Source organism: Atractosteus spatula, chromosome 1, assembly GCF_055471065.1.
Source record: "Atractosteus spatula isolate fAtrSpa1 chromosome 1, fAtrSpa1.hap1, whole genome shotgun sequence".
In the NCBI taxonomy this organism is placed as follows: Eukaryota; Metazoa; Chordata; class Actinopteri; order Semionotiformes; family Lepisosteidae; genus Atractosteus; species Atractosteus spatula.
This window is the reverse complement of record NC_142706.1, coordinates 18,568,191-18,580,637: the sequence shown is the minus strand read 5'-3', so window position 1 is coordinate 18,580,637 and position 12,447 is coordinate 18,568,191. Positions and strand designations below refer to the sequence as shown.

At 36.6% G+C, this 12,447-nt stretch overlaps 1 protein-coding gene across 2 annotated transcripts in view; it reads right to left on the bottom strand.

Annotated features, from left to right (window-relative positions):
• Positions 1–694: 694 nt before the first annotated feature.
• Positions 695–12,447, bottom strand: part of LOC148840699 (leucine-rich repeat and immunoglobulin-like domain-containing nogo receptor-interacting protein 2) — a 318,418-nt gene continuing 306,665 nt past the window's right edge. For both annotated transcript variants that reach the window (XM_088933170.1, XM_088933258.1), the window contains one exon: positions 695–4,388. In XM_088933170.1, the coding sequence (XP_088789296.1) occupies positions 2,523–4,376 (1,854 nt within the window). In that variant the 5' untranslated portion in view covers positions 4,377–4,388 and the 3' untranslated portion in view covers positions 695–2,522. The remainder of the gene's footprint in view (positions 4,389–12,447) is intronic.

Here is a 12,447-nt window from a genome sequence, read left to right as displayed (position 1 = left end):
TTATTATATGGTTGGTTTCATAAGTGTCACTGGAAGATTTGTATTGTTCAGTTGCTACTGGGTATCCTCTCATTTAGTGCAACCTGCACCTGGAGTAACTTAGTCCAGCAGTTTTTATAGGCAACTTTTAAATATGCAATGAGAAGAGATTTGAAGTGCTTATTTACTTCTCATTTTGCAATGCAACTGATTGGTCCAACTGATTGGAGCTCAACTGTAATTAAAACTAGAATATATTGTGGCACTTTAGGACAAGGATTTTATCTCATGGTCCTAAAGATAAATATCTTGACACAAGAGGAATAAATGGATGAGCATACTATAATACATCTTTATTTTCCATTCTTTTATTTATGTGTCCCTCCTCACTCAATAATTTCTTACTCCTAGCATAAGATAACCTTCATTGCAAAATATGTTGGTTACACTAACTCAGATTCAAGACCTTCAAGGGTTAAATGTAATAGATATGCCTTCTCCTATTGTACATCACACTGATGATAAAATGGTGATGTTAACCCGGAATGACAATTAGAAACTCACATTCATTTGTGAACCCTAATTTAAATTCATACTACATCTTGTAGTTGCTTAAACAAGCCTAATCTGATAATTGTTTTTTATTCATTGATTTTATTTCAATGTCAACACATAAAATCACAGGTCTCCAAGGATTTGGCAATTGAATGAAGTGTTTTCCCCTTTTACAGTTTTATTAGAATTATTTTTTTTTCAGGTTCGCTTTTGGATAAAAAAAGATTCATGATTCTATTTCTATTTCTGTGAAATGTTGCAGTTGAATTGAATTAGAATCAACTCTTTGTAATTCCATGTGAGCCAATAAATACTTGATTCAACTAATTGAAATACTGTAGTTTAACTCTTTGCTTGATGTGCTGTAGTGCTGTGGTTCTCAAGGTTTCAAGTCAAGGGGTCTGTCTTACTTTTTGCACATTATATATTAAAGACCCAGAGTAGCTAACATCTGTAGGAATCCATGGTGCTGTGTAAATATGTGATTGGAAATAATGCAGTTTCAGTATATTTAGCAACCTTTCAGATATGAGAAGGTGCATGCTACTGTACATGTATATATTTAAAAAAAACAATGTGCAGTTTATGCTATATATAAAATTGATTTTTCTTCAAACTCTTATTCAAACTCTGACTGTTTCTCTTTGACAACTTCAACTTCCAAACTTGACAAAAGGAGACAAGTAAAAACTGCAGAACTAAATGTTATACTGTATATAATATAAGATTCCAATATGCAAGCTTGATGTATCCAATGTAGGCCTAAAAATGTGGTGTTTTCAAAATGTATCATTCACAAGCATGCGACTTCAAGTTGGTAGTTGCTTTACTTGCAATGCATTCTAGATGTACACATACTCCATGTTACAAATGGATTTTCTTTATTCCACATACATCTTTGTCATACTTTGAACTTTTTCACAATCTAAATGCTTTTACAACAAAAATGAGAAACTACCACAGAGTGTAACAAATTCCAAATTTCTAACTGGAAATGATTGTAATCTCACTGCAGAAACTGGAGACGTAATTAATGAGACCAATAGATTATCACCTGATTAGGGTGAAGCTGAATGAAGAAAGAAAGACAAGAAAGGACAAAAACAGTGGTTAATACGGTAGTTCAAAACAAGTATGTAAATTGCAGTATGATAAAATGTATATACTCTATATTCTTATTTAGCTTTAAAATAATTGCCATTTTATTACTTTTAAAAACCCTGGAACTAACATCCGATATAAAATCTCCCTTACACTAATTGATTCCTCAGCAGATAACCCCAAAAAAATTTTCACTGTTTAATTGCAGCAAGGATATAATGCTTAACATTTCCTTGTTTTCCAATTTGATGAAAAAAAATTAAATGGATTTTCTTCCTAATGCATAAATTATACTGCAAATTTACTAAAGCCCTTTCCCATTTGCTGCAGTTTGAGATTGTGAAGTTAAAGTAAGCCTAATTTTTCTGATTTAACAAGGGGAATCCTTGATTCTAACTTCTAAAGCAGTATCCCATCCATATTGCTTTAAAAGGTCATATATATCTAAAGACATTCCATTTCACTGTTGCTTCTTTGCAGTGAGTATGATGCAAGACTTAACAAATAGGAATAGTTCTTTAAATACAAAGTTTACTGTACATTTTCGGTTAGGTTGAACTGTCTTTATAATTAAATCCTCCACTGTAGGATTAACTGTCGGCAATAAAAAATGCTGAAATGCTGATAACAGACTCCAACAAACTGCCTATTTTTAAGGTCCTCTGATAGTTACTTAGCCACTAGTGAGTATCCAAGCTACTGTAATCAGGCTTACTCGTAGCTCTGTACAATAGCAAACACAACCCTTTTTGTATTACAACTGTTACTATTTCAGAAGGTCCATAACTGCTTCTTTCTTCTGTAGAAGACGACGTCATTCTCACCCGGCTACCCCTTTTAGAATTCTCCAAGATGTGTCAAGTATTTTCATATAAAGACATTGCTCCCTAAATCATTTTCATGTTAAATCGGCGGGGGCCACTTTGCTCTGCCCCTTCCGCAACTGCCCCATTGGACTTTCGGGGTATATACTCTATGTCAATGTTGTTTTTATGCTTGCCTTTCCCTCGGCTCCACACAAAAAGGAGCAGGAAGCAAAACAAGACCACGCCAAGGAACGTAAAGCAGCCCATTGCTGTTGACACTAGAATGGTCTTTAGGTCCAAGGCAAATGTCGTGTTGTACACGTTAGTTCCATTTGGAGAAGTGTTGTTTGTATCTGTATAATACAGAGAGGTCCTGTTTGCATAAAGCGACCTGTCACTGGCAAGGCCCTTTACTGCCAATGAGGCAGAATATGTATCATTGCCAGCAGCATTACTGGCCACACAAATATAGGTTCCACTGTCCTGAACCTCGGAAACCTTTATTTCTAGTGTGCCATTGTCATAAACTGTTGCTCTCCCATTAGATTTATTTGTAACCAGACGCCTACGTGGTGTAATCCAGTAAACAAAGGGTCGAGGTGATCCTTCAGCATTGCAAAACATTCTTGCTGTCTGTCCCTCATTGATGAACAGCTGCTGTGTCTTATTCTCACGGATTTTTGGCTTTGTGCATGTTACATAGTACGAAAGAAGCGTCTCCGGAAAATCCCTGAACGGTGTCCCTCGAATGCCCTCTGGGGTCATGCATTCAGGCTGTGTGTCACAAAAAGAGAGGGAACGCCTCCTCTGCAATATCCACAGGAGACGGCAGTCACACACCAGTGGGTTGTTGTCCAAGCAGAGCATCTCGAGATTTTCAGGTGCCTGGAACACACTCCTTTCCAAGGTGTCCAGCCTGTTATGAGAAACATTCAGGACTCTCAGGGACCTCAAATTTTGGAAGGCATGAGGCTCAATGGTAACTAACTGGGCTCCAACCATGTGTAGCTCCTGCAGATGGGTGAGATCCATAAACATGCCTGCCTCAATACTGCTGATGCGGTTGTAAGAGAGGTTGAGGTGTGTGAGATACGACAAGTGCTTCAAGGCAAGAAAAGGAACCTCAGACAAATTGGTGTTAGTAACAGACAGTGTGGTGAGATTCAGGCTGTGCAAGGTGTTTGCAGGGAACATATCCAACATTGGCCAATTATCGATCTCTAGGTGCCTCAGACGAAATAGCTTCTTAAAAGAGTAGGCGTGCAGAGTGTTGATGCTGAGGTAACGCAGACTGAGGCTGACCAGGTTGTATAGGTGTGAGAGAGCTTCTGTGGGCACAGCAGTCAGGTTACACCTCTCCAAGGTCAGGTGCTCCAGGCTGAGTAGCCCACTAAAGGCCCGATGAGAAATGTACACCAGGTCATTGTCGCCCACTTCCAAAGACTTCAGGTTATGTAAATGCTGAAACATGTAATCTAGCAAGATAACTATTTTGTTGTCACTGATATCCAAGAGAGTTAAGTTAGATAATCCAGTAAAGACACCCAGGGGGATCAGCTTGATCCTGTTGCTCTTGAGACTGAGGGAACGCAAGTTGTACAGGGTGTTGAAGGCCCCAGGCTCCACATTCCCAATGATGTTGTCGCTGAGGTCCAGTTCCTCCAGAAGAGGGTAAGAGGCAAATTCATCCGGGTTAACACTTTTCAGCTTGTTCTTGCTGAGGTCAAGGATCTTGGTCTCAATGGGAATACCCTCAGGGATCACCGTGAGGCGTTTCCGGTGGCAAATGACGGACTTGCTCTGTGCTGAGCAGTCACAGCGGGCGGGGCATCCAATGGCGGAGCCAATGCAGATCACCACAAGGGCCAGTCCCAAGAATGGTTGCCAGCATGATATAGCTGTGTGAAGCATGACTTTGCTGATGCAGTCTACCATTCTGTCAAGGCTCTGCAAGAAGAAGAAAAATAAAGACAGGTAAAAAACAAAAACTGAAACAGGGTTTGGCTTGTTTTTTTTAATCATTCTCCTCCAACATTATTTTAACAAAATAGTTTACTGAAATTACATTAAGACTATTAAGTAAATCACAAATTACAAAGGCTGTTAAAAATAACCAAAAGTCAAGCAGGCATAACTGTCGTCCCGCAAAAACAAAATAGGTATACCTACATAACAAACCAATGAGATGCCTTCATCGTGCATGAAAATCAATCTTTTGGCTTGTGCGTCTCATTCTAAGCACCATTGTAAATGACACTACATGCCTCTCGCTACAGTTTTTCATATGAATATGGTAATGTTCCCTGGAGCTGTGACGCAAATGGAATGCCTGAGTCTCAGCATTCAAGGATAATGCTGGATAATGTGACAGCAATAAAAAAATATTCACAAGTTCAGTCTCTGGACTCACTCACAGGAGCTGAGCCATCATACATTAAGTACCCATTGGTCCAACACAGTTTAACTTGTTTACCGTGAAGTCTGTAAATGCTCACACAGTTTCTAGATGGGGCATATTATGCTCACTAATAGTGACCTACTGTAGATCTAATCCTAGCCCTCAAATCAGACTTGCCTTTACAGATTCTGATTTCATTTTAAGATTCTACATAGTATTAGTTTTAATATATATATCAAATTAGCAGAGCAAAAACATTTATAAAGCTCAAAAAAAATACTAAGGTCTTCTTACTTCAACCATAAAAAAAGAGAAAAAAAAACATCAGTGGATGTTTCTATTACTAAAAAGCCGAAGAAGTGGTGTGTGTCTGGCACAATGAGGTCATTTGATAGTTAATGAAAGAGCATGTTTTCCCTTGACCAGGTTACTTTCTGTTAATGAGGGTTATTGATTTCCTTATAAAAACAAACACATAAGTGAAAGCAACGATATTCACCAACTTCAGAAATAAAAGCTTCAGTTACCATTATTAACAAAAGAAAAGGTGTGGCATATATTTTTTATCTTAATATTTTTTAGCAGTTCAGGATAAAAGTAATTCTTATCCTGCAATTTAAATTTTAGTGCCTGTGAAAATATAAAACTGTCAAATTATTAGTGAGATCACATAAGTTGTAATCTAGAAATTCTTAAAATACCAAATCTAACTGCTATAACAACTTCCCTTTATGTGTACAGTATATGTTTTTGTGCGACACACATTTGCATACACAATGCACTGAACGCAACAGTGTGTAGCTTTTCATTAATTAATATGTGCCCAATTACCTATTTCTATAAACATGACATTTGCTTAAATTGACCTTATACACTATAGTATGTCAAAGCATTAGAACAATAATATAATTTAAAAATATACTCAAAAAAGCAGTAAATGTTCTGTCCTGAAAAAAAAAGTAATATTCCAACACAACTTTTCCACTTTAAATTTAGAATTATCTATAATAATATTTTTATCCCCCCTTTTAGTTACAAATTGTTTTACAAACCTACTATAATCCTTGCCCACAAAGAACTGGTGAAGGTGAAATGACTTCACATTAACCTTTAGCTACGCTTTTGTTACATTGTGATCCATGGAGTACCCACAGCACAGTAAACTTCTAAAGGGAATACTGCCTCTCTCTACTCTTTGGTGACTCTATAAAATACATTTATAAAAACATGAAACAGTCACATTTTTCAGAAAAAATTTAGGTCAGCGGTATTAGGTTTATTGATGTAAACTAAATGCCACCCTAAGGACAAATATAGAACATTCTGATGACAATATTTTTTTTCAGAACAGAGAAGAAGACAACACCAAAGCTCTGGCATCTGACATACTCTCCTGCCCTCACAATAATGCAGCTGCCCTTGGCCAGTCTGTCCAGTGTGTTCCCCCTGCTTCTTTTATCTCATACTCAGGATGTCACCTTCTAAACACCTTCTAACCTTCTGGTTAGACCAAATAAGGGAATAGTTTCTTTCTTAGCCACACAAATGTATTATTTGTGGAGTGTTGCCTGCCTTTCCTGAAGCTACTACAGTAAGAGGTTCCACTGAATATGTCTTAGAGATATAATATCCTAAATTATAAGACACATACAGTATATCCATAAACTTAATAAAGTTGGGAAGAGACCTATAATGATACCTTTCCCTTGCATCTTTGAAACACAATTTATAGACACCCACTAAATTCAATTTTAAATCTTCAAAATGTATCTTTTTTTTTGTTTTCATACAAAATATACCAAACTACAACTAAATAGAGAACAGGTCAGCAAGGATGCAATTACTATTTTTCTATCACTTTCAACCTTAACATGGACACAAATAGCAAGAAGTCAATATACCTTCATGTTGTCACTTTTACTTCCACAAATCCCCGTTATTCATTGGTTAAATCTTATCCTACACAAACCAGATTTTAACATCTCCACTGAGACTGGAAGCTTGTGGAAAGGTATGTCTAAAATAGTTTCAGAGCAAACATTTCTGCTACTCCAAAGACAGTGACAGCACCTCCATTCTGGAAATGCACACAGAGTAAGTAAACCCTCATGCTGCTGCTGGATGAGTCAAGCTGGCATTTGAATTGGCAACACACTCACACACAATTGTGATCCAGAAGTATCTCTTGGATATGTAGTAAATCTCACATGCTGATGTCTCACAAGTCTCACAGCAACTCCAGTAAATATCACCCTGAAGCCCTACTTAAACTGCTTGGTATGGAGGCTGTCTCCATGGAAACAGGCACACAAGCTCAGGGAGCTGCTCTTTATAAACAACTTTACATCAATTTTTGAAAACCTCTGCTCTGGAGCATTGTGCATACCCTATGAGTCAAATTTGCATATGCATTTCTGTTGTTCATTTAACACAGATATCAAACTATACATTTAATTCAATTTAATTTAATAAAATGCTTAAGCTTCTCTAGAGTTTTCTAACACTAAAAAACATGATAGTGGTATACTGTAAATCGGAAGCTTTTGGGTGCTACAGTAGCTTAATACTTTTCTGTTTTAATTCTGAAAAGATTAAAGTAAAAGTAACATTGTCTTTCTTGTAGCTGCATAATACCTTGATATGGTCAAATCATCAATGTGCAGAGGATGAAGCAATTTAGCCCTTAACTGCAACACAGGTTCTATAAAAGTTGGTATAGAAATCACCTCCACCCACACAGATTTCTATTTAGTCTTTTATATCACCAAAATACAATGGACTCAAATGTGTACTGTACTGTAGGTTACAACAAAGTATCAACTCTAAAAAACAAACACTAGAACCACAGTAATCAAGCATGGCATTTGGTATGCATTAATAGTTTTTAGTTAGCCATGGTAAAAACATGCATTATAATCATAATGTAGATGTCATTTTTTTCTTCACAAATCATACATCCTTAACATTCAAAAACATTTTAGGAAATATGCCATGCATTCACATTTCATTACTATATTTGCATATTTTGCTTTAGTCCAGGTGTTTCATTTACTGTAGGAATAATGAATTCCAATAGTAAATCCAAAAAATGTAAATGACAAACACGGCTTTGCCTGCTCCCTACGCAATTATGCACATTGCATTCCTCAATAAAATACAAAACTTTTACTTTGCATTTTAGCTTAAGGAAAATGGTGTAATATATGGGAAAATATATCATTCCTCTTTAATCATTTAATCTTTCCTATGATGAAACTCTTATTAGCATACCATCTCACTGCATTTTAGAAAGGAAGCTTTACTTAACAATGAAGTTGTAGTTAATGTGGTAACTGTAAAAATTCAGTTGTTTAATTACTTCCATCTAAATATCACTGATTTGGCCAAGCCAACATCTGGTAGCGATTTTGTAAATGCTACTGTAGGTGTGAATTTGCACTGACCCTAATTATAATAAACCTGCTTGCATATTAAATTGTTGACTGCCCTTGAGGATTGCTTTCTAGCTCTCTCCTCCAGATGGCAGAGATAGATTACAGCTCTGATTCTGGCTCCTTATCCACAGATAGGTCTTTTTTATATTTGAAATCCCAAACCTTTGCATCAACTATGCAAAAAGAAATATGTAGCATAGTTACAATAAAATCCACACATACAAGTATGGAAATTATATTCTGCTTTCAATATTATCTTAAATGTACTCAATATTCTTAATTAGTCTTTCTTTTCCTGTTATTTAGTTATATATTCACCTAATTTGGACCTGTCAGTAGTGTGTTTCCATATCACGTCTATGATCCCTGTAGCCAAACATTGTGAGAATGAGCAGGAGTAGACATACTTCTCTGACCAGCTCACATTTGAGATTATCATCTTTTAAATTTAAGCCAACCGACCTGTACAGGAGGTTTATTTCATCAACAGAACAATCTGAGTTGCCACTTGGAGAATCACGTGGGTAGCTGCGTCAGCATGCATAGGCTGCAAGGGAACAAATAATAGGTTTATGCCATGCTGAAAAGAGAAGAAAGAAAACACAAAGTTTCGGCCGTAAAGCCTTCTTCAGGGGTCAAGGTGTCACATGTGAAGAAGGCTCCACAGCCAAAACGTTGCGTTTTCTTTCTTCTCTTTTCAGCATGGAATAAACCTATTACTTGTTATTTAGAAAATCAGTTGACTAGTGACTTGACCACACGCTTGAACCCACAACACCTACTGCAGATCATAGAGCTTTCATTTAAGTGCCTTTACCAGTTGAGCTAGTCAAATGAATGGAGAGTAGGAGACCAATATCAAATATAATCTGTGGTGTGCCTGTAATTTGCTTTTCTAACTTAAATATAAAAAGATAATTAATTTATTTTAAAGGTTCACCAGCAGACAGTTATTAATTAAGAAAAACACACACTGAGGATCGTAATATTAATTCTTTGTACTATTTAGTATGTTGTTTTTGGTTTTCTCTGCAGTCTTAATCACTTTGTTGCTAAATTTTGACTCCCTTTAAGATATACAGTAATCCAAAACGGGAACTTCACCATCTGCTGTGTCTGTGTGCTCTCCTCAAGTTAGAGGCAAAGTGAAACATTTTAGATAATAAAATTAAATATAATTTTCAATTTCATCAAGTTTCTATTGAAATAATTAATGTCAGGGAGAGTTCTTTCCCTATGCAGACCCTATGTAGACAACACAATCCAGGGATTAGTGAAGAAAACATGGGGGAAAATTCATGCAGGATACGGGAATGAAACAGGGGGAGCGTGTCCATGGAGTGCTGGTGGTCGGGGGAGGTGAGGCCGAGGCGAACAATCTGAGGATGAGTCAAGAGGGAAGTCCAAAAACAGGGCAAAAGTCCAAGGCCAGGCAATCAATCCAGGACAGACGATTTAAAACCAGAACTGGGTTGGGACCGGCAGGGGAAATGGGAACGGGAACAGGAACAGGAACAGAAACTAAAAGCATAACGGAGCCTGGCGCATCCAGGTCGCGGGCTCGCATGATGCGGAAACCAATGCAGAGCCCGGATTAGTGTCAGCATCTGGCTTTTAAGGGGGAACTGAAAAGGGGCTGGAACAAGGAACAGGTGTGGGGAATGAGGCAAACAAGGAAGGGTTGGAGTGCCCTTAAGAGGAATTGTTTGCGATCATGACAATTAAGACTGTTGTTTCTCTTTCAATAAGCCGTAGGCTGGTGATCTAAAACCTTTGGGCTTACTACATTTGAGAGTTCTTCCTACCTTCTAGCACTCATATTTACTGAATTACTGGATTACCAAAGCAAGGCAAAAATAAGCCATTAAAACATAAGAAACACTGCAAATAAATCACTTAGCCCATTCTGCTCTTTTGGTAGTTTAGAAGATTTGTGGCTATAAATATTTTCCAAATGTTTCTTGAAGGAGCCCAGGAAAATGGCTGAGAAGCTTGTTTCAGATACCTAAAATTCTTTATGTAAAGTGTCCCCAATTCATCATGTTAAAGGCATTCTCCAATTGTGACCCCCTGTCACATTATGACCCCTTACTGAATAAACCATGTCACCTAGCCTTAATGTGGTTTTCTGATTCATTAAGGCCTTTCAAGACCTGTCTTTGTACACTTCTAAAGATCAATTTGCTATAGAACAATATAACCTCTTCTCCATTATATTGGTATGGATTATCTTGACTAAACATTCTGGAAAAAAATAACAATAAGCCTACAAAATTCAAACAACTAACCACTTGTTTTTAAGAACCACTAACTTCGTGCATGAGAAAAAAAATACAGAGAGAAATATTAAAATACAGCATATAAAAATTAACTTATTTACTAGTAATAAAATACCGTATAATCTCTATATAAAAATTTGGAGATAAAAATGCCAATATTACAGATTCCAAAGAAGTTCTCAAATAACACTTTAGAGATGAAACTCACAAAGTCTTTTACTCCTAAATGTGAGTTTAAAATGTAGAAAGGAAAATTGTTATGCAGGAAAAAGTAGCACCTGCACAAAACATTTCAAAGACTTTAACTGTATTTTAATATAGTTGTCATGACTTGAGTCAAGTGCTTTGCCTTTTTAGAAATAAAGGAACTGTGATTGAAAAAACCATTGAACTTCGGAATCACCACACATTCTTATTGTTGCTTGATTTTTTTCCAGTTATAGTTAAGATAAATCATCATCACTCTTGTTGCTTCTAAGAGTTGTTTTTTTATTTTGTCATTCTTCCATGGAAGGTAATGTGAAATAGTCATATTTTCAATTAAATTACTGTAGCTGGGTAGTATAATTTCAAGGTTTTGCTTCCGTAAGTGAATTATCATTGCTTATTTAGATCATCCATATAGTCCAGGTTCTTTTTGGAATCTTTCACTTAGATTAAATGCAGTAGGTACTGTATAACACATATTGTTCATACAAAGAATAGCTGCTCTCTAACACTAATATACTGTGTACCGTATATTAATGGAAAATTACCTCATACATGTGCAAATTATAATACATTTATAATCTCTGTGCAAAACATATTACTGAATTGCTAAACTTAATTAATGCATCCTTTATGAACACTGTGTAAAGGCCATGAGCAGGGACAGGAGAGACCACATTCAGATCTTACTGAACACAGATCCGATTGCTGACAGTATTTGGGAAATGCTGAATTCCAGGGTACCCAAGGGATCACTCCCCCAACTTTCCAAAGCAAAGCAGGGATAGTAGGGTACTGGATTATTAGATGTAAAGACAGTCCAGTGTGCAGTAGCAACAGGGAGTCTCATTTAGTTTTTGTCTGTTTGCTGCCCATATTGCAGACCTCCCTGGATGAGTGGACAAGCTCCTGATTAAAGGTGAGGTGGAGATACCTCACCATGGTCCATGTAGTAATAAACGTAATTTTAATAGGAGTAGGTACAATAGGTTGATGATCCTGCAAGACAAAAGTAGACATTTTGTTTGGAAATGCAATTCTCAGGTATTCTGCTGGTTCCATATGCAAGCCTGGGGAAGTAAAAAGAAGGCGATTTAACACAAGACTAAAAGATTGTGAAGAGGAGTAGAGATTTAGGCCTATGGGGCTTTGGGGGGGTGGGTATCCCTCTGCAGCAAATGAGACCTGTACAAGCAGGGCAGGTTGCTCTTGAACTGGGGGGGCTCTGACGTATAGGGAAACTTTGTGCACAGAGCAGTCAAGAAGTATTTAAACTTTGGAACTGTTAGACAGGGAACAGGTCAGTTCTAGTGTGGTAAGGAATGGCATATATAGCATATACTATATATAATCTTATAATCTTTTAATATATAGCACACCCATTCATAAATTCTTTTATCTTTGATGTTAGAATTAAGATTATAGTGCTTTTCAAAAGTATTTAGACCTCCCTGTTCTGTTTTTTGAAACTACAAAAAAGAGGTATACTCATTTTTAAACTGTCAGAAAGACAGGATGAATAAAAGGGATAGATTAAAATTAAGTAGATGAAAAATAATCTATAATTTAATTTAAAGCATATCGACTGTCCAGTTTATATACATACAGCAAAGCACACATACAGCTTCCCACAAAAAAAATAAAAACTGTACAAATTTACCTGTAAAATAAAACATAAAAAATAATTT